Below are 21907 nucleotides of genomic sequence, written 5' to 3'. Positions count from 1 at the left end.
GGTGTCTTGAGTCGTTGTTTTGGTTAGGGTCAGAGGCAGGGTGTCTTGAGTCGTTGTGGTTAGGGTCAGAGGCAGGGTGTCTTGAGTCATTGTTGTGGTTAGGGTCAGAGGCAGGGTGTCTTGAGTCGTTGTTGTGGTTAGGGTCAGGACCAGGGTGTCTTGAGTCGTTGTTGTTAGGGTCAGAGGCAGGGTGTCTTGAGTCGTTGTTGTGGTTAGGGTCAGGACCAGGGTGTCTTGAGTCGTTGTTGTGGTTAGGGTCAGGACCAGGGTGTCTTGAGTCGTTGTTGTTAGGGTCAGAGGCAGGGTGTCTTGAGTCGTTGTTGTGGTTAGGGTCAAGACCAGGGTGTCTTGAGTCGTTGTTGTGGTTAGGGTCAGGACCAGGGTGTCTTGAGTCGTTGTTGTTAGGGTCAGAGGCAGGGTGTCTTGAGTCGTTGTGGTTAGGGTCAGAGGCAGGGTGTCTTGAGTCATTGTTGTGGTTAGGGTCAGAGGCAGGGTGTCTTGAGTCGTTGTTGTGGTTAGGGTCAGGACCAGGGTGTCTTGAGTCGTTGTTGTTAGGGTCAGAGGCAGGGTGTCTTGAGTCGTTGTTGTGGTTAGGGTCAGGACCAGGGTGTCTTGAGTCGTTGTTGTGGTTAGGGTCAGGACCAGGGTGTCTTGAGTCGTTGTTGTTAGGGTCAGAGGCAGGGTGTCTTGAGTCGTTGTTGTGGTTAGGGTCAGGACCAGGGTGTCTTGAGTCGTTGTTGTTAGGGTCAGAGGCAGGGTGTCTTGAGTCGTTGTGGTTAGGGTCAAAGGTGTGGTGTCTTGAGTCGTTGTTGTGGTTAGGGTCAGAGGCAGGGTGTCTTGAGTCATTGTTGTGGTTAGGGTCAGAGGCAGGGTGTCTTGAGTCATTGTTGTGGTTAGGGTCAGAGGCAGGGTGTCTTGAGTCGTTGTGGTTAGGGTCAGAGGCAGGGTGTCTTGAGTCGTTGTGGTTAGGGTCAGAGGCAGGGTGTCTTGAGTCATTGTTGTGGTTAGGGTCAGAGGCAGGGTGTCTTGAGTCGTTGTGGTTAGGGTCAGGGGCAGGGTGTCTTGAGTCGTTGTTGTTAGGGTCAGAGGCAGGGTGTCTTGAGTCGTTGTGGTTAGGGTCAAAGGTGTGGTGTCTTGAGTCGTTGTTGTGGTTAGGGTCAGAGGCAGGGTGTCTTGAGTCATTGTTGTGGTTAGGGTCAGAGGCAGGGTGTCTTGAGTCGTTGTTGTTAGGGTCAGAGGCAGGGTGTCTTGAGTCATTGTTGTGGTTAGGGTCAGAGGCAGGGTGTCTTGAGTCGTTGTTGTTAGGGTCAGAGGCAGGGTGTCTTGAGTCGTTGTGGTTAGGGTCAAAGGTGTGGTGTCTTGAGTCGTTGTTGTGGTTAGGGTCAGAGGCAGGGTGTCTTGAGTCGTTGTGGTTAGGGTCAGAGGCAGGGTGTCTTGAGTCATTGTTGTGGTTAGGGTCAGAGGCAGGGTGTCTTGAGTCGTTGTGGTTAGGGTCAGAGGTAGGGTGTCTTGAGTCGTTGTTGTGGTTAGGGTCAGAGGCAGGGTGTCTTGAGTCGTTGTTGTAGTTAGGGTCAGAGGCAGGGTGTCTTGAGTCGGTGTTGTTAGGGTCAGAGGCAGGGTGTCTTGAGTCGTTGTTGTAGTTAGGGTCAGAGGCAGGGTGTCTTGAGTCGGTGTTGTTAGGGTCAGAGGCAGGGTGTCTTGAGTCGTTGTTGTGATCAGGGTCAGAGGCAGGGTGTCTTGAGTCGTTGTTGTGGTTAGGGTCAGAGGCAGGGTGTCTTGAGTCGTTGTGGTTAGGGTCAAAGGTGTGGTGTCTTGAGTCGTTGTTGTGGTTAGGGTCAGAGGCAGGGTGTCTTGAGTCATTGTTGTGGTTAGGGTCAGAGGCAGGGTGTCTTGAGTCGTTGTTGTTAGGGTCAGAGGCAGGGTGTCTTGAGTCGTTGTTGTTAGGGTCAGAGGCAGGGTGTCTTGAGTCGTTGTGGTTAGGGTCAAAGGTGTGGTGTCTTGAGTCGTTGTTGTGGTTAGGGTCAGAGGCAGGGTGTCTTGAGTCATTGTTGTGGTTAGGGTCAGAGGCAGGGTGTCTTGAGTCGTTGTTGTTAGGGTCAGAGGCAGGGTGTCTTGAGTCGTTGTGGTTAGGGTCAGAGGCAGGGTGTCTTGAGTCATTGTTGTGGTTAGGGTCAGAGGCAGGGTGTCTTGAGTCTTTGTGGTTAGGGTCAGAGGCAGGGTGTCTTGAGTCGTTGTTGTTAGGGTCAGAGGCAGGGTGTCTTGAGTCGTTGTGGTTAGGGTCAAAGGTGTGGTGTCTTGAGTCGTTGTTGTGGTTAGGGTCAGAGGCAGGGTGTCTTGAGTCGTTGTTGTTAGGGTCAGAGGCAGGGTGTCTTGAGTCGTTGTGGTTAGGGTCAAAGGCGTGGTATCTTGAGTCGTTGTTGTGGTTAGGGTCAGAGGCAGGGTGTCTTGAGTCGTTGTGGTTAGGGTCAGAGGCAGGGTGTCTTGAGTCGTTGTTGTGGTTAGGGTCAGGACCAGGGTGTCTTGAGTCGTTGTTGTGGTTAGGGTCAGGACCAGGGTGTCTTGAGTCGTTGTTGTGGTTAGGGTCAGGACCAGGGTGTCTTGAGTCGTTGTTGTTAGGGTCAGAGGCAGGGTGTCTTGAGTCGTTGTGGTTAGGGTCAAAGGTAGGGTGTCTTGAGTCGTTGTTGTGGTTAGGGTCAGAGGCAGGGTGTCTTGAGTCGTTGTTGTGGTTAGGGTCAGGACCAGGGTGTCTTGAGTCGTTGTTGTTAGGGTCAGAGGCAGGGTGTCTTGAGTCGTTGTGGTTAGGGTCAAAGGTGTGGTGTCTTGAGTCGTTGTTGTGGTTAGGGTCAGAGGCAGGGTGTCTTGAGTCATTGTTGTGGTTAGGGTCAGGACCAGGGTGTCCTAAGTCGTTGTTGTGGTTAGGGTCAGAGGCAGGGTGTCTTGAGTCATTGTTGTGGTTAGGGTCAGAGGCAGGGTGTCTTGAGTCGTTGTTGTTAGGGTCAGAGGCAGGGTGTCTTGAGTCGTTGTGGTTAGGGTCAAAGGTAGGGTGTCTTGAGTCATTGTTGTGGTTAGGGTCAGAGGCAGGGTGTCTTGAGTCATTGTTGTGGTTAGGGTCAGAGGCAGGGTGTCTTGAGTCGTTGTGGTTAGGGTCAAAGGTAGGGTGTCTTGAGTCATTGTTGTGGTTAGGGTCAGAGGCAGGGTGTCTTGAGTCGTTGTTGTGGTTAGGGTCAGAGGCAGGGTGTCTTGAGTCATTGTTGTGGTTAGGGTCAGAGGCAGGGTGTCTTGAGTCATTGTTGTGGTTAGGGTCAGAGGCAGGGTGTCTTGAGTCGTTGTGGTTAGGGTCAGAGGCAGGGTGTCTTGAGTCGTTGTGGTTAGGGTCAGAGGCAGGGTGTCTTGAGTCGTTGTGGTTAGGGTCAAAGGTGTGGTGTCTTGAGTCGTTGTTGTGGTTAGGGTCAGAGGCAGGGTGTCTTGAGTCGTTGTTGTTAGGGTCAGAGGAAGGGTGTCTTGAGTCGTTGTGGTTAGGGTCAGAGGCAGGGTGTCTTGAGTCGTTGTTGTGGTTAGGGTCAGGACCAGGGTGTCCTAAGTCTTTGTTGTGGTTAGGGTCAGAGGCAGGGTGTCTTGAGTCATTGTTGTGGTTAGGGTCAGAGGCAGGGTGTCTTGAGTCGTTGTTGTGGTTAGGGTCAGAGGCAGGGTGTCTTGAGTCATTGTTGTGGTTAGGGTCAGAGGCAGGGTGTCTTGAGTCGTTGTTGTGGTTAGGGTCAGAGGCAGGGTGTCTTGAGTCGTTGTGGTTAGGGTCAGAGGCAGGGTGTCTTGAGTCGTTGTGGTTAGGGTCAGAGGCAGGGTGTCTTGAGTCTTTGTTGTGGTTAGGGTCAGAGGCAGGGTGTCTTGAGTCGTTGTTGTGGTTAGGGTCAGGACCAGGGTGTCTTGAGTCGTTGTGGTTAGGGTCAGAGGTAGGGTGTCTTGAGTCGTTGTTGTGGTTAGGGTCAGGACCAGGGTGTCTTGAGTCGTTGTGGTTAGGGTTAGAGGCAGGGTGTCTTGAGTCGTTGTGGTTAGGGTCAGAGGTAGGGTGTCTTGAGTCGTTGTTGTGGTTAGGGTCAGGACCAGGGTGTCTTGAGTCGTTGTGGTTAGGGTCAGAGGTAGGGTGTCTTGAGTCGTTGTTTTGGTTAGGGTCAGGACCAGGGTGTCTTGAGTCGTTGTGGTTAGGGTCAGAGGTGGGGTGTCTTGAGTCGTTGTTGTGGTTAGGGTCAGGACCAGGGTGTCTTGAGTCGTTGTGGTTAGGGTCAGAGGCAGGGTGTCTTGAGTCGTTGTTGTGGTTAGGGTCAGAGGCAGGGTGTCTTGAGTCGTTTTTGTGGTTAGGGTCAGAGGCAGGGTGTCTTGAGTCGTTGTGGTTAGGGTCAGAGTCAGGGTGTCTTGAGTCGTTGTTGTGGTTAGGGTCAGGACCAGGGTGTCTTAAGTCGTCATCGTGGTTAGGGTCAGAGGCAGGGTGTGTTGAGTCGTTGTTGTGGTTAGGGTCAGGACCAGGGTGTCTTAAGTCGTTGTAGTTAGGGTTAGGGGCAGGGTGTCTTGAGTCATTGTTGTGGTTAGGGTCAGAGGCAAGGTGTCTTGAGTCGTTGTTGTGGTTAGGGTCAGAGGCAGGGTGTCTTGAGTCGTTGTTGTAGTTAGGGTCAGAGGCAGGGTGTCTTGAGTCGTTGTTGTGGTTAGGGTCAGAGGCAGGGTGTCTTGAGTCGTTGTTGTAGTTAGGGTCAGAGGCAGGGTGTCTTGAGTCGTTGTTGTGGTTAGGGTCAGAGGCAGGGTGTCTTGAGTCGTTGTTGTTAGGGTCAGAGGAAGGGTGTCTTGAGTCGTTGTGGTTAGGGTCAGAGGCAGGGTGTCTTGAGTCGTTGTTGTGGTTAGGGTCAGGACCAGGGTGTCCTAAGTCGTTGTTGTGGTTAGGGTCAGAGGCAGGGTGTCTTGAGTCATTGTTGTGGTTAGGGTCAGAGGCAGGGTGTCTTGAGTCGTTGTTGTGGTTAGGGTCAGAGGCAGGGTGTCTTGAGTCGTGGTTAGGGTCAGAGGCAGGGTGTCTTGAGTCGTTGTTGTGGTTAGGGTCAGAGGCAGGGTGTCTTGAGTCGTTGTGGTTAGGGTCAGAGGCAGGGTGTCTTGAGTCGTTGTTGTGGTTAGGGTCAGGACCAGGGTGTCTTGAGTCGTTGTGGTTAGGGTCAGAGGTAGGGTGTCTTGAGTAGTTGTTGTTGTTAGGGTCAGGACCAGGGTGTCTTGAGTCGTTGTGGTTAGGGTTAGAGGCATGGTGTCTTGAGTCGTTGTGGTTAGGGTCAGAGGTAGGGTGTCTTGAGTCGTTGTTGTGGTTAGGGTCAGGACCAGGGTGTCTTGAGTCGTTGTGGTTAGGGTCAGAGGTAGGGTGTCTTGAGTCGTTGTTGTGGTTAGGGTCAGGACCAGGGTGTCTTGAGTCGTTGTGGTTAGGGTCAGAGGTAGGGTGTCTTGAGTCGTTGTGGTTAGGGTCAGAGGCAGGGTGTCTTGAGTCGTTGTTGTTGTTAGGGTCAGAGGCAGGGTGTCTTGAGTCGTTTTTGTGGTTAGGGTCAGAGGCAGGGTGTCTTGAGTCGTTGTTGTGGTTAGGGTCAGAGGCAGGGTGTATTGAGTCGTAGTGGTTAGGGTCAGAGGAAGGGTGTCTTAAGTCGTTGTTGTGGTTAGGGTCAGAGGCAGGGTGTCTTGAGTCGTTGTTGTGGTTAGGGTCAGAGGCAGGGTGTCTTGAGTCGTTGTTGTGGTTAGACTCAGAGGCAGGGTGTCTTGAGTCGTTGTGGTTAGGGTCAGAGGCAGGGTGTCTTAAGTTGTTGTGGTTAGGGTCAGAGGCAGGGTGTCTTGAGTCGTTGTTGTGGTTAGGGTCAGAGGCAGGGTGTCTTGAGTCGTTGTTGTGGTTAGACTCCGAGGCAGGGTGTCTTGAGTCGTTGTTGTGATTAGGGTCAGAGGCAGGGTGTCTTGAGTCGTTGTGGTTAGGGTCAGAGTCAGGGTGTCTTGAGTCGTTGTTGTGGTTAGGGTCAGGACCAGGGTGTCTTAAGTCGTCATCGTGGTTAGGGTCAGAGGCAGGGTGTGTTGAGTCGTTGTTGTGGTTAGGGTCAGGACCAGGGTGTCTTAAGTCGTTGTAGTTAGGGTTAGGGGCAGGGTGTCTTGAGTCATTGTTGTGGTTAGGGTCAGAGGCAAGGTGTCTTGAGTCGTTGTTGTGGTTAGGGTCAGAGGCAGGGTGTCTTGAGTCGTTGTTGTAGTTAGGGTCAGAGGCAGGGTGTCTTGAGTCGTTGTTGTGGTTAGGGTCAGAGGCAGGGTGTCTTGAGTCGTTGTTGTAGTTAGGGTCAGAGGCAGGGTGTCTTGAGTCGTTGTTGTGGTTAGGGTCAGAGGCAGGGTGTCTTGAGTCGTTGTTGTAGTTAGGGTCAGAGGCAGGGTGTCTTGAGTCGGTGTTGTTAGGGTCAGAGGCAGGGTGTCTTGAGTCGTTGTTGTGATCAGGGTCAGAGGCAGGGTGTCTTGAGTCGTTGTTGTGGTTAGGGTCAGAGGCAGGGTGTCTTGAGTCGTTGTGGTTAGGGTCAGAGGTAGGGTGTCTTGAGTCGTTGTTGTGGTTAGGGTCAGAGGCAGGGTGTCTTGAGTCGTTGTTGTAGTTAGGGTCAGAGGCAGGGTGTCTTGAGTCGGTGTTGTTAGGGTCAGAGGCAGGGTGTCTTGAGTCGTTGTTGTAGTTAGGGTCAGAGGCAGGGTGTCTTGAGTCGGTGTTGTTAGGGTCAGAGGCAGGGTGTCTTGAGTCGTTGTTGTGATCAGGGTCAGAGGCAGGGTGTCTTGAGTCGTTGTTGTGGTTAGGGTCAGAGGCAGGGTGTCTTGAGTCGTTGTGGTTAGGGTCAGAGGTAGGGTGTCTTGAGTCGTTGTTGTGGTTAGGGTCAGAGGCAGGGTGTCTTGAGTCGTTGTTGTAGTTAGGGTCAGAGGCAGGGTGTCTTGAGTCGGTGTTGTTAGGGTCAGAGGCAGGGTGTCTTGAGTCGTTGTTGTGATCAGGGTCAGAGGCAGGGTGTCTTGAGTCGTTGTTGTGGTTAGGGTCAGAGGCAGGGTGTCTTGAGTCGTTGTGGTTAGGGTCAGAGGCAGGGTGTCTTGAGTCGGTGTTGTTAGGGTCAGAGGCAGGGTGTCTTGAGTCGTTGTTGTGATCAGGGTCAGAGGCAGGGTGTCTTGAGTCGTTGTTGTGGTTAGGGTCAGGACCAGGGTGTCTTGAGTCGTTGTGGTTAGGGTTAGAGGCAGGGTGTCTTGAGTCGTTGTTGTGGTTAGGGTCAGAGGCAGGGTGTCTTGAGTCGTTTTTGTGGTTAGGGTCAGAGGCAGGGTGTCTTGAGTCGTTGTTGTGTTTAGGGTCAGGACCAGGGTGTCTTGAGTCGTTGTGGTTAGGGTTAGAGGCAGGGTGTCTTGAGTCGTTGTTGTGGTTAGGGTCAGAGGCAGGGTGTCTTGAGTCGTTTTTGTGGTTAGGGTCAGAGGCAGGGTGTCTTGAGTCGTTGTTGTGGTTAGGGTCAGAGGCAGGGTGTATTGAGTCGTTGTGGTTAGGGTCAGAGGAAGGGTGTCTTAAGTCGTTGTTGTGGTTAGGGTCAGAGGCAGGGTGTCTTGAGTCGTTGTTGTGGTTAGGGTCAGAGGCAGGGTGTCTTGAGTCGTTGTTGTGGTTAGACTCAGAGGCAGGGTGTCTTGAGTCGTTGTGGTTAGGGTCAGAGGCAGGGTGTCTTGAGTCGTTGTTGTGGTTAGGGTCAGAGGCAGGGTGTATTGAGTCGTTGTGGTTAGGGTCAGAGGCAGGGTGTCTTAAGTCGTTGTGGTTAGGGTCAGAGGCAGGGTGTCTTGAGTCGTTGTTGTGGTTAGGGTCAGAGGCAGGGTGTCTTGAGTCGTTGTTGTGGTTAGACTCAGAGGCAGGGTGTCTTGAGTCGTTGTTGTGATTAGGGTCAGAGGCAGGGTGTCTTGAGTCGTCGTGGTTAGGGTCAGAGTCAGGGTGTCTTGAGTCGTTGTTGTGGTTAGGGTCAGGACCAGGGTGTCTTAAGTCGTCATCGTGGTTAGGGTCAGAGGCAGGGTGTGTTGAGTCGTTGTTGTGGTTAGGGTCAGGACCAGGGTGTCTTAAGTCGTTGTAGTTAGGGTCAGAGGCAGGGTGTCTTGAGTCATTGTTGTGGTTAGGGTCAGAGGCAGGGTGTCTTGAGTCGTTGTTGTGGTTAGGGTCAGAGGCAGGGTGTCTTGAGTCGTTGTTGTAGTTAGGGTCAGAGGCAGGGTGTCTTGAGTCGTTGTTGTTAGGGTCAGAGGCAGGGTGTCTTGAGTCGTTGTTGTGATCAGGGTCAGAGGCAGGGTGTCATTGAGTCGTTGGGGTTAGGGTCAGAGGCAGGGTGTCTTGAGTCGTTGTGGTTAGAGTCAGAGGTAGGGTGTCTTGAGTCGTTGTTGTGGTTAGGGTCAGGGTCAGGGTGTCTTAAGTAACCCACGACCCAAGACCCAAACTCCGGGCTGATGATTTAAGCTTGTTCTGAAGAATTTGGAGAATTTGTCCCATTTATTCTCTGTAAAGCACCACTTTCATTGGCAGCAAAACAGGCCCAGAGAATAATACTACCACCACCATGCGTGACGGTATGCATGGTGCTCCTGGGATTAAAGGCCTCTCCTTTTCTCCTCCAATCATATTGCTGGGTATTGTGGCCAAAAATGGTAGTTTTTGCAGTAATATTATATATTAAAAACATTACAATTATTGCAATACTATTATATATAACAAATATTAATATTATTGCAGTAATAATATATATTACAAATATTAACATTATTGCAGTAATATTAGATAAACATATTTAAATTATTGCAGTAATATTAGATATTAAAATATTACTGCAGTAATCCTTTATATTGAAAATATTAACATCATTGCAGTAATATTATATATTAAAAATATTAAAATTATTGCAGTAATATTAGATATTAAAAATATTAACATCATTGCAGTAATATTAGATATTAAACATATTAAACTTATTGCAGTAATATTAGATATTAAACATATTTAAATTGTTGCAGTAATATTAGATATTAAAATATTACTGCAGTAATAATTTATATTAAAAATATTAACATCATTGCAGTAATATTAGATATTAAAAATATTAAAATTATTGCAGTAATATTAGATATTAAAAATATTAACACTACTGCAGTAATATTAAATATTAAAATATCAACATTATTGCAGTAATATTAGATATTAAAAATATTAAAATTATTGCAGTAATATTAGATATTAAAAATATTTAAATATTGCAGTAATATTACACAATAAAATATTAAAATTATTGCAGTAATATTAGATATTAAAAATATTTCCATTATTGCAGTAACATTAGATGTGAAAATATTAAAATAATTTCAGTAATATTAGATTTAAAAAATATTAACATTATTGCAGTAAAATTGGATACTAAAAATATTAAACTTATTGCACTACTATTAGATATTAAAAATATTAGAATTAGTGCAGTAATATTAGATATTAAAATATTAGAATTTGTGCAGTAATATTAAATATTAACAATATTAAAATTAGTGCAGTAATATTAGATATAAAAATATTACAATCATTGCAGTTGTATTAGATATGAAACATGAAAATGATTGCAGTAATATTAGATATTAAAAATATCAACATTTATTGCAGTAATATTAGATATTAAAAATATTAACAATGTTGCAGTATTAAAATTATTGCAGTAATATTAGATATTCAAAATATTAACATTATTGCAGTAATATTAGATATTAGAAATGTAAAAATTATTGCAGTAATATTAGATATTAAAAATATTATTATTGCAGTATTATTAGATATTAAAAATATAAAAATAATTGTAGTAATATTAGATATTAAAAATATTAACATTACTGCAGTAATATTAGATATTAAAATATCAACATTATTAAAGTAATATTAGATATTAAAAATATTAAAATATTGCAGTAATATTACACAATAAAAATATTTAAATTATTGCAATAATATTACGTGTGAAAAATATTTACATTATTGCAGTAATATTAGATATGAAAAATATTAAAATCATTGCAGTAATATTAGATTTAAAAAAAATTAACATTATTGCAGTAACATTAGATATTAAAATATTAAAACTAGTGCAGTATTATTAGATATTAAAATATTAAAATTACTGCAGTGATATTAGATATTAAAAATATCAAATTTAGTGCATTTATATTAGATATGAAAAATATGAAAATTAGTGCAGTAATATTAAATATAACATTTTTTTAAATTGTTGCAGTAATATTAGATATTAAACATATCAACATTATTGCAGTAATATTAGATATTAAAAATATTAACATTGTTGCAGTATTAAAATTATTGCAGTAACATTAGCTATTCAAAATATTAACATTATTGCAGTAATATTAGATATTAGAAATATACAAATTATTGCAGTAATATTAGATATTAAAAATATTAACATTATTGCAGTAATATTAGATATTACAAACATAAAAATAATTGCAGTAATATTGGATATTAAAAATATTACAATTATTGCAGTAATATTAGATATTAGAAATATACAAATTATTGCAGTAATATTAGATATAAAAAATAATATCATCATTGCAGTAATATTAGATATTAAACATATAAAAATAATTGCAGTAACATTAGACCACTGTTGTAATTTGCTTCAGAAGGTAACACCTGTGCTTGGAGCCAAAATACAGACAGTTAGCAGCAGCACTGAAGCCAGAGTTAAAATACGGTAACAATTCACCCGGGAGGTCGTAAATCAGCAGGAACAATTATATTATAGTACATCAAACTAAGGGACAGTTTTCATGTTGCTGTGTCAGTGGTGCAGAATATTTACTTCACACATCCTCTCTTTTGTGTGTGAGAGCACACGGCCATGCAAGGGCCTGCTGGATAAAAAAAAATATATATATATTTGAAAGAAGTCACTGTACCATGTCATTTCGTCCAAAGAAGGTGTAGACTGCGAAGAGGTAGTAGTCAAAGAGCTGCGACACACAGTGGATGACATCGAAGGCGATGGGCTTCAGAATGTTCATCATCTGCATGTACTTTCCTACAAGGACACAAATATTATACACAATCGATCAATCTTTATTAACGAAGCTCTTTTCATACATAAAAGAAATGCGACGCAAAGTTAAAAACAATAACCCCGATGACCCATTTCCCCCATTATCACATACAATATATTGCCAAATTTGGCCACCTGCCTTGACTCACATATGACCTTTTGCAGCTATTACAGCTTCAACTCTTCTGGAAAGGCTGTCCACAAGGTTGCGGAGTGTGTTTATAGCAATTTTCCACCATTCTTCCAAAAAAGTGCATTGGTGATGTTGGTGGAGAACGCCTGGCTCTCAGTCTGCGTTCTAATTCAATCCAAAGGTGTTCTATTGGGGTTCAGGTCAGGACTCTGTGCAGGCCAGTCAAGTTCCTCCACAACAGACTCTGTTATCTATGTCTTTATGGACCTTGCTTTGTGCACTGGTGCACGGTCATGTTGGAAGAGGAAGGGGCCCGCTCCAAACTGTTCCCAAAAGGTTGGCAGCATGGAACAGTCTAAAGTGTTGTCAAGACTAGGACTATAGTGTGGATTGTTTTCCTAAGGTGCGAAGCGACTGGCCATGGCGTGAAGGTAATGACATCTTTTAATTTTAACACTACAAAAACAAAGGGTATGAACAAAAACTCGCACAAAGGCAGAACTATGGATATAAAAAAAAACCTGCAAACTATGGCATGAATAAAGAAAACTTACTTGGAACGAGAAAAGAGCATGAAAAAAGCAGCATGGATCATCTGCATGACTGCCTGGCAACTGCAGGCTTAAATATTGATGTGGTGATTGGCCACAGGTGCATGAGTTCAAATGAATCAGGTACGTGACGTGAGGTCAGGTGAAAACTAATGGGTTGTCATGGAAACAAAGCAGGGAGTGAAAAAACAGCAACTGAGAAAATCCAAAAAAACCAAACAGAACATAGCAAAACTAAACATGATCACCAGGACATGACAAGTGTTTTGGTATCCTGGAGCATTCAGAGTTCCTTTCACTGGAACTAAGGGGCCAAGCCCAACTCCTGAAAAACAAACCCCACACCATAATTCCTCCTCCACCAAATTTCCCACTCGCCACAATGCAGCGCGAAATGTCAGATGGAAAAGCGTGATTCATCGGTCCAGAAAAGGCGTCTCCACTGCTCTACGTTAGAATAATCATGTATATATTATCACACAACTTAAGTATGCTTAAAGTGCGTTGCTATAGTTATTAGCTATTGTGCTCAAGCTGTACTTTTTCTATCTGTGCAAGGACAAAACTTCTTGTCAGAATCTCCTGGCAACCTCCAAACCCAGACTGGTCCATCAGATTGCCAGATGGAAAGTCGTGATTCATCAGTCCAGAGAAGGCGTCTCCACTGCTCTACGTTAGAATAATCATGTATATATTATCACACAACTTAAGTATGCTTAAAGTCTGTTGCTATAGTTATTAGCCATTGTGCTCAAGCTGTACTTTTTCTATCTGTGCAAGGACAAAACTTCTTGTCAAAATCTCCTGGCAACCTCCAAACCCAGACTGATCCATCAGATTGCCGGACGGAAAGTCGTGATTCATCACTTTTGTATGAAAATAGACCTGAATGGACCCGCTCATCTGCAGTGCGCCTTATAATCCGGTGCGCCCTATGGTCCGGAAAATATGGAAATTGGATTTGCATTATTCCTTGTAGGAATTTTCCATTCATGTTGACAAATAAATGAAACCTCCTTGGTATTTAATCAAAGTTGCGGCAGATTAAAAGTGTGAAATTGCAGTAAACCAGGTATGTCCAAAGTGTGGCCCAGGGGCCATTTGCGGCCCGCAGCTAATCGTTTACCGGCCCGCCACACATTCTGCAAAAATTGCAAAATTAATAGTATTGCAAAAATAAAAAATAAACATTTAAAAAAAGTGGAATGGGGTGAATTTTAATGAGAAAAAGTGGCAATGTTGACAAAAATCTGCCATGCGGGCAGTTTTTTTGTTCCTTTTGTCTTTATTTTCTTTTTTTTTCCATTGTTAATAAAAAAAGACAAAAAAAATCTATGTTATAATGAATTATTACTCAAAAATGATCACTTTAAAATGTTTTAAGTGGTAAAAATATTGCATATGTTGTGTGGTTGCCATATAAAAACATCAAAGTTTTGACAAAAGAGCATAAAACAAACAAAATAATAGTTCAAACTTAAAATCCACAGATATATTGGAAGTTGATCTAGAAATTTAAGTATTAAAAGTAAAAAAAAACTAATTAAAATGTATCACTTTATGAGTAAGGAACCTTTCGGATCTCAAATATATTTAGTAGGATTTTATTTAACTTTTCACTGTAATTACTCAAAAATATTAAATAACTAAAATCAACTATTGATCTTTGAAGGCTTTAATTGGTAAATAAAGGAACTTTCCTGAAGGAATCAATAAAGTACTATCTATCTATCTAAATACTGCATATTTCAGTTTTACTATAAAAAAACAAAGTTGTCTTTGACAAAAAAGGCATAAAAACTTATTTGTTTGACTTTCTATCAACCTCAAGTTGATATAGAGATTTACTGTAAGCATTAAATAAATTAAAAAAAATAATAATTTGACTTATTTTTCACATTTTAGTGACTGAGACCCTCTATGCTCCCCTGGGGCCTTAAGGATTAAAAAAAAAAAAAAGTATATATTTCGTTATGGTTTGAAAATGAAAAATGTCAAAATGGCCCCAGCATGTTTAAAGGCCTACTGAAATGAGATGTTCTTATTTAAACTGGGATAGCAGGTCCATTCTATGTGTCATACTTGATCATTTCACGATATTGCCATATTTTGGCTGAAAGGATTTAGTAGAGAACATCGACCATAAAGTTCGCAGCTTTCGGTGCTAACAGAAAAGCCCTGCCTGTACTGGAAGTAGCAGACGATGACGTCACACGTGTGAGGGCTCCTCACATATTCACATTGATTTTAATGGGAGCCTCCAACAAAAAGTGCTATTCGGACCGAGAAAACGGCAATTTCCCCATTAATTTGAGCGAGGATGAAAGATTTGTGTTTGAGGATATTGATAGCGACGGACTAGAAAAAAATAAATAAATAAAAGAAATAAGATTCCGATGTTTTTAGAGACATTTGCTAGGATAATTCTGGGAAATCCCTTATCTTTCTATTGTGTTGCTAGTGTTTCAGTGAATTTAATAGTACCTGATAGTCGGAGGGGTGTGTCCACGGGTGTCTCTGGGGAGTCGATGGCAGCTATGGACGGCACAAGCTCAGCTGATAACCGGTAAGAAGCAACTTTTTACCACAATTTTCTCACCAAAACCTGCCGGTGGACAAGTGGTCGGGATCCATGTTCGCTTGACCGCTCTGATCCATAGTAAAGTTTCACCTCCAGGAATTTTAAACAAGGAATCACCGAGTGTTTGTGTGGCTAAAGGCTAAAGCTTCCCAACTCCATCTTTCTACTGTGACTTCTCCAATATGAATCGAACAAATTGCCAAAGATTCAGCAACACAGATATCCAAATTACTGTGTAATTATGCCGTTAAAGCAGACGACTTTTAGCTGTGTGTGTGTGCAGCGCTCATACTTCCTAAAAAACGTGTGACGTCCTGTGTACACGTCATCATTACACGACGTTTTCAAGACGAAACTCCCGGGAAATTTAAAATTGCAATTTAGTAAACTAAAGCGGCCGTATTGGCATGTGTTGCAATGTTAATATTTCATCATTGATATATAAACTATCAGACTGCATGGTCGCTAGTAGTGGCTTTCAGTAGGCCTTTAATAGTACCTGATAGTCGGAGGGGTGTGTCCACGGTGTCTCTGGGGAGTCGATGGCAGCTATGGACGGCACAAGCTCAGCTAAAATCCGGTAAAAAGCGACTTTTTCCCACAATTTTCTCACCAAAACCTGCCGGTTGACAAGTGAAGTGAAGTGAATTATATTTATATAGCGCTTTTCTCAAGTGACTCAAAGCGCTTTACATAGTGACACCCAATATCTAAGTTACATCTAAACCAGTGTGGGTGGCACTGGGAGCAGGTGGGTAAAGTGTCTTGCCCAAGGACACAACGGCAGTAACTAGGATGGCACAAGCGGGAATCGAACCTGCAACCCTCAAGTTGCTGACACGGCCACTCTACCAACCGAGCTATGCGGCCGATATTAATTGAACAAATTGCCAAAGATTCAGCAACACAGATGTCCAAAATACTGTGTAATTATGCTGTTAAAGCAGACGACTTTTAGCTGTGTGTGTGTGCAGCGCTCATACTTCCTAAAAACGTGTGACGTCTTGCGTACACGTCATCATTACACGACGTTTTCAAAACGAAACTCCCGGGAAATTTTAAATTGTAATTTAGTAAACTAAAAAGGCCGTATTGGCATGTGTTGCAATGTTAATATTTCATCATTGATATATAAACTATCAGACTGCGTGGTGGCTAGTAGTGGCTTTCAGTAGGCCTTTAATAGTACCTGATAGTCGGAGGAGTGTGTCCACGGGTGTGTTGACGCTAGTGTCTCAGGGAAGTCGACGGCAGCTATGGACGGCACAAGCTCAGCTGATATCCGGTAAGTGGCGACTTTTTACCACAATTTCCTCACCAAAACCTGCCGGTTGACAAGTGGTCGGGATCCATGTTCGCTTGACCGCTCTGATCCATAGTAAAGTTTCACCTCCGGGAATTCTAAACAAGGAATCACCGAGTGTTTGTGTGGCTAAAGGCTAAAGCTTACCACCTCCATCTTTCTACTGTGACTTCTCCAATATTAATTGAACAAATTGCAAAAGATTCAGCAACACAGATGTCCAAAATACTGTGTAATTATGCCCTTAAAGCAGACGACTTTTAGCTGTGTGTGTGTGCAGCGCTTATACTTCCTAAAAACCCGTCACGTCTTGCGTACACGTCATCATTACACGACGTTTTCAAGACGAAACTCCCGGGAAATTGAAAATTGTATTTTAGTTAACATGTGTTGCAATGTTAATATTTCATCATTGATATATAAACTATCAGATTGTGTGGTGGCTAGTAGTGGCTTTCAGTAGGCCTTTAATAGTACCTGATAGTCGGAGGGGTGTGTCCATGGTGTCTCTGGGGAGTCGATGGCAGCTATGGACGGCACAAGCTCAGCTAAAATCCGGTAAAAAGCAACTTTTTACCACAATTTTCTCACCAAAACCTGCCGGTTGACAAGTGGTCGGGATCCATGTTCGCTTGACCGCTCTGACCCATAGTAAAGTTTCACCTCCGGGAATTCTAAACAAGGAATCACCGTGTGTTTGTGTGGCTAAAGGCTAAAGCTTACCAACTCCATCTTTCTACTGTGACTTCTCCAATATTAATTGAACAAATTGCAAAAGATTCAGCAACACAGACGTCCAAAATACTGTGTAATTATACCCTTAAAGCAGACGACTTTGAGCTGTGTGTGTGTGCAGCGCTCATACGTTTTCAAGACGAAACTCCCGGGAAATTTAAAATTGTAATTTAGTAAACTAAAAAGGCCGTCTTGGCATGTGTTGCAATGTTAATATTTCATCATTGATATATAAACTATCAGACTGCGTGGTGGCTAGTAGTGGCTTTCAGTAGGCCTTTAATAGTACCTGATAGTCGGAGGGGTGTGTCCATGGTGTCTCTGGGGAGTCGATGGCAGCTATGGACGGCACAAGCTCAGCTAAAATCCGGTAAAAAGCGACTTTTTACCACAATTTTCTCACCAAAACTTGCAGGTTGACAAGTGTTCGGGATCCATGTTCGCTTGACCGCTCTGATCCATAGTAAAGTTTCACCTCTGGGAATTCTAAACAAGGAATCACCGTGTGATTGTGTGGCTAAAGGCTAAAGCTTCCCAACTCCATCGTTCTACTGTGACTTCTCCAATATTAATTGAACAAATTGCAAAAGATTCAGCAACACAGATGTCCAAAATATTGTGTAATTATGCCCTTAAAGCAGACGACTTTGAGCTGTGTGTGTGTGCAGCGCTCACACTTCCTAAAAAACCCGTGACGTCTTGCGTTCACGTCATCATTACACGACGTTTTCAAGACGAAACTCCCGGGAAATTTAAAATTGCGATTTAGTAAAGTAAAAAGGCCGTATTGGCATGTGTTGCAATGTTAATATTTCATCATTGATATATAAACTATCAGACTGTGTGGTCGATAGTAGTGGCTTTCAGTAGGCCTTTAATAGTACCTGATAGTCGGAGGGGTGTGTCCACGGGTGTGTTGACGCTAGTGTCTCAGGGAAGTTGACGGCAGCTATGGAAGGCACAAGCTCAGCTGATATCCGGTAAGTGGCGACTTTTTACCACAATTTCCTCACCAAAACCTGCCGGTTGACAAGTGGTCGGGATCCATGTTCGCTTGACCGCTCTGACCTCCGGGAATTCTAAACAAGGAATCACCGTGTGTTTGTGTGGCTAAAGGCTAAAGCTTCCCAACTCCATCTTTCTACTGTGACTTCTCCAATATTAATTGAACAAATTGCAAAAGATTCAGCAACACAGATGTCCAAAATACTGTGTAATTATGCCCTTAAAGCAGACGACTTTGAGCTGTGTGTGTGTGCAGCGCTTATACGTTTTCAAGACGAAACTCCCGGGAAATTTAAAATTGTAATTTAGCAAACTAAAAAGGCCGTCTTGGCATGTGTTGCAATGTTAATATTTCATCATTGATATATAAATTATCAGACTACTTTCAGTAGGCCTTTGAATTTTTCCGTGTGCGGCCCTTTGTGGAAAAAGTTTGGACACCCCTGCAGTAAAGGATATCACGGTGGATCTGTGCCCTTCAGGGAAGGACCTCAGCCGGAATGTGCGGCATTCGCATAATTGTGGGCGTCGCACGGACATCTAAGCACCTCTTTAAGAAGTGCTAACCGCAAGGAGGGGTGATGTCCCGGGTGGATGGGTGTGCACTCACCGACCAGGCGGATGACGTTGAGGGTGGTGTTGGTCAGGATGGGTGCATCGGTCTTGTTCAAGTTGTAGTCGGACCTCTTCTTGCTTCTTATGGTCTCCCGGGACACGCTGATGGCAAGGAGAGACAAATATATCAGTACTCCCTTGGAACAACAAGCTCAGCGGGGGGGTGTTGGAATACTTCTAATGAGTCCATCAGAAGACGTGACACAAGGCAGGCGACACGGGAGGACCCCTGCGGCGAGGTCGCTGCACCGGCGAACGCCAGGAAGCAGACCCCTGACACCCATCACTCAGACACATTAAGCAGCCGTGGTTAAACGGCCGGTTCATTACGGGACGTGAGCGTGCCGCCCGCTCTCTAATTAACCCTTCATTCATTCATTCATTCATTCTCGCCTTCACTTTTGCGTGTTGGTGCCTGGAGGCCGTCGTCAGGTTAATAATGCAGACTGCCCACCTGGCGGGGGCTCCGGCCCCACAGCGCTAATATGTGCCGGGAAATTATGACGTAGAAGTCTGAACACAAATATAACCGTCTGGTAGTGGAGTGAATGCTCCAAACGTGGTTTTTCGACACCAAAATGCATCAATCAATCAATCAATGTTTACTTATATAGCCCTAAATCACCAGTGTCTCAAAGGGCTGCACAAGCCACAACATTAGGGCAAGGAAAAACTCAACCCAATGGGATGTGACTGAGAATGACAATGAGAAACCTTGGAGGGGAACGCAGATAATATTGTGAGTCCAGTCCATAGTGGATCCAACATAATAGTGAGAGTCCAGTCCATAGTGGATCTAACACAATCGTGAGAGTCCAGTCCATAGTGGATTTAACATAATAGTGAGAGTCCAGTCCAGAGTGGATTTAACATAATAGTGAGAGTCCAGTCCATAGTGGATCTAACATAATAGTGTGAGAGTCCAATCCATAGTGGATCTAACATAATAGTGAGAGTCCAGTCCATAGTGGATCTAACATAAAAGTGTGAAAGTCCAGTCCATAGTGGATCTAACATAAAAGTGTGAAAGTCCAGTTCATAGTGGATCTAACATAATAGTGAGAGAGTCCAGTCCATAGTGGATCTAATATAATAGTGTGAGTGTCAAGTCCATAGTGGATCTAACATAATAGTGAGAGAGTCCAGTCCATAGTGGATCTAACATAATAGTGAGAGTCCAGTCCATAGTGGATCTAACATAATAGTGAGAGTCCAGTCCATAGTGGATCTAACATAATAGTGTGAGTCCAGTCCAGAGTGGATCTAACATAATAGTGAGAGAGTCCAGTCCATAGTGGATCTAACATAATAGTGAGAGTCCAGTCCATAGTGGATCCAACATAATAGTGTGAGTCCAGTCCAGAGTGGATCTAACATAATAGTGAGAGAGTCCAGTCCATAGTGGATCTAACATAATAGTGAGAGTCCAGTCCATAGTGGATCTAACATCATAGTGTGAGAGTCCAGTCCATAGTGGATCTAGCACAATAGTCAGAGTCTAGTCCATAGTGGATCTAACATAATAGTGTGAGAGTCCAGTCCATAGTGGATCTAGCACAATAGTCAGAGTCTAGTCCATAGTGGATCTAACATAATAGTGTGAGAGTCCAGTCCATAGTGGATCTAACATAATGGTGTTAGAGTCCAGTCCATAGTGGATCTAACATAATAGTATGAGAGTCCAGTCCATAGTGGATCTAACATAATAGTGAGAGTCCAGTCCATAGTGGATCCAACATAATAGTGAGAGTCCAGTCCATAGTGGATCTAACATAATAGTGAGAGTCCAGTTCATAGTGGATCTAACATAATAGTGATAGTCCAGTTCATAGAGGATCTAACATAATAGTGAGAGTCCAGTCCATAGTGGATCTAACATAATAGTGTGAGAGTCCAGTCCATAGTGGATCTAACGTAATAGTGAGAGTCCAGTCCATAGTGGATCTAACATAATAGTGAGAGTCCAGTCCATAGTGGATCCAACATAATAGTGAGAGTCCAGTCCATAGTGGATCTAACATAATAGTGAGAGTCCAGTCCATAGTGGATCTAACATTATAGTGAGAGTCCAGTCCATAGTGGATCTAACATAATAATGAGAGTCCAGTTCATAGTGGATCTAACATAATAGTGAGAGTCCAGTCCATAGTGGATCTAACATACTAGTGTGAGAGTCCAGTCCGTAGTGGATCTAACGTAATAGTGAGAGTCCAGTCCATAGTGGATCTAACATATTAGTGAGAGTCCAATCCATAGTGGATCTAACATAATATTGAGAGAGTCCAGTCCATAGTGGATCTAACATAATAGTGAGTCCAGTCCATAGTGGATCTAACATAATAGTGAGAGTCCAGTCCATAGTGGATCTAACATAATATTGTGAGAGTCTAGTCCATAGTGGATCTAACATAATAGTGAGAGTCCAGTCTATAGTGGATCTAACATAATAGTGTGAGAGTCCAGTCCATAGTGGATCTAGCATAATAGTGAGAGTCTAGTCCATAGTGGATCTAACATAATAGTGAGAGTCCAGTCCATAGTGGATCTAACATATTAATGTAAGTCCAGTCCATAGTGGATCTAACATAATAATGTGAGAGTCCAGTCCATAGTGGATCTAACATAATAGTGAGAGTCCAGTCCATGGTGGACCTAACATAATAGTGTGAGAGTCCAGTCCATAGTGGATCTAACATAATAGTGAGAGTCCAGTCCATAGTGGATCTAACATAATAGTGAGAGTCCAGTCCATAGTGGATCTAACATAATAGTGAGAGTCCAGTCCATAGTGGATCTAACATATTAGTGAGAGTCCAATCCATAGTGGATCTAACATAATATTGAGAGAGTCCAGTCCATAGTGGATCGAACATAATATTGAGAGAGTCCAGTCCCTAGTGGATCTAACATAATAGTGTGAGAGTCCAGTCCATAGTGGATCTAACATAATAGTGAGTCCAGTCCATAGTGGATCTAACATAATAGTGAGAGTCCAGTCCATAGTGGATCTAACATATTATTGTGAGAGTCTAGTCCATAGTGGATCTAACATAATAGTGAGAGTCCAGTCCATAGTGGATCTAACATAATAGTGTGAGAGTCCAGTCCATAGTGGATCTAGCATAATAGTGAGAGTCTAGTCCATAGTGGATCTAACATAATAGAGTGAGAGTCCAGTCCATAGTGGATCTAACATATTAGTGAGAGTCCAATCCATAGTGGATCTAACATAATATTGAGAGAGTCCAGTCCATAGTGGATCTAACATAATAGTGTGAGAGTCCAGTCCATACTGGATCTAACATAATAGAGTCCAATCTATAGTGGATCTAACATAATAGTGAGAGTCCAGTCCATAGTAGATCCAACATAATAGTGTGAGAGTCCAGTCCATAGTGGATCTAACATAATAGAGTCCAATCTATAGTGGATCTAACATAATAGTGTGAGAGTCCAGTCCATAGTGGATCTAGCATAATAGTGAGAGTCTAGTCCATAGTGGATCTAACATAATAGTGTGAGAGTCCAGTTCATAGTGGATCTAACATAACAGTGAGAGTCCAGTCCATAGTGGATCTAACATAATAGTGAGAGTCCAGTCCATAGTGGATCTAATATAATAGTGAGAGTCCAGTCCGTAGTGGATCTAACATAATAGAGTGAGAGTCCAGTCCATAGTGGATCTAACATAATATTGAGAGAGTCCAGTCCATAGTGGATCTAACATAATAGTGTGAGAGTCCAGTCCATACTGGATCTAACATAATAGAGTCCAATCTATAGTGGATCTAACATAATAGTGAGAGTGCAGTCCATAGTAGATCCAACATAATAGTGTGAGAGTCCAGTCCATACTGGATCTAACATAAT

At 43.4% G+C, this 21907-nt stretch overlaps 1 protein-coding gene across 2 annotated transcripts in view; it reads right to left on the bottom strand.

The window, feature by feature from the left end:
* vps50 (VPS50 EARP/GARPII complex subunit) overlaps positions 1-21907 on the bottom strand; it is a 335202-nt gene that overhangs the window by 96988 nt on the left and 216307 nt on the right. For both annotated transcript variants that reach the window (XM_061882573.1, XM_061882574.1), the window contains exons 20-21: positions 18033-18139; positions 10975-11096 (exon numbers count right to left, since the gene is read on the bottom strand). In XM_061882573.1, coding sequence (XP_061738557.1) covers positions 10975-11096; positions 18033-18139 — 229 coding nt within the window. The remainder of the gene's footprint in view (positions 1-10974; positions 11097-18032; positions 18140-21907) is intronic.

The sequence above is a fragment of the Nerophis ophidion genome, linkage group LG21 (assembly GCF_033978795.1).
Source record: "Nerophis ophidion isolate RoL-2023_Sa linkage group LG21, RoL_Noph_v1.0, whole genome shotgun sequence".
In the NCBI taxonomy this organism is placed as follows: domain Eukaryota; kingdom Metazoa; phylum Chordata; class Actinopteri; order Syngnathiformes; family Syngnathidae; genus Nerophis; species Nerophis ophidion.
Note: the sequence above shows the minus strand (reverse complement) of the source record. Positions and strands in the feature narration are given on the sequence as shown.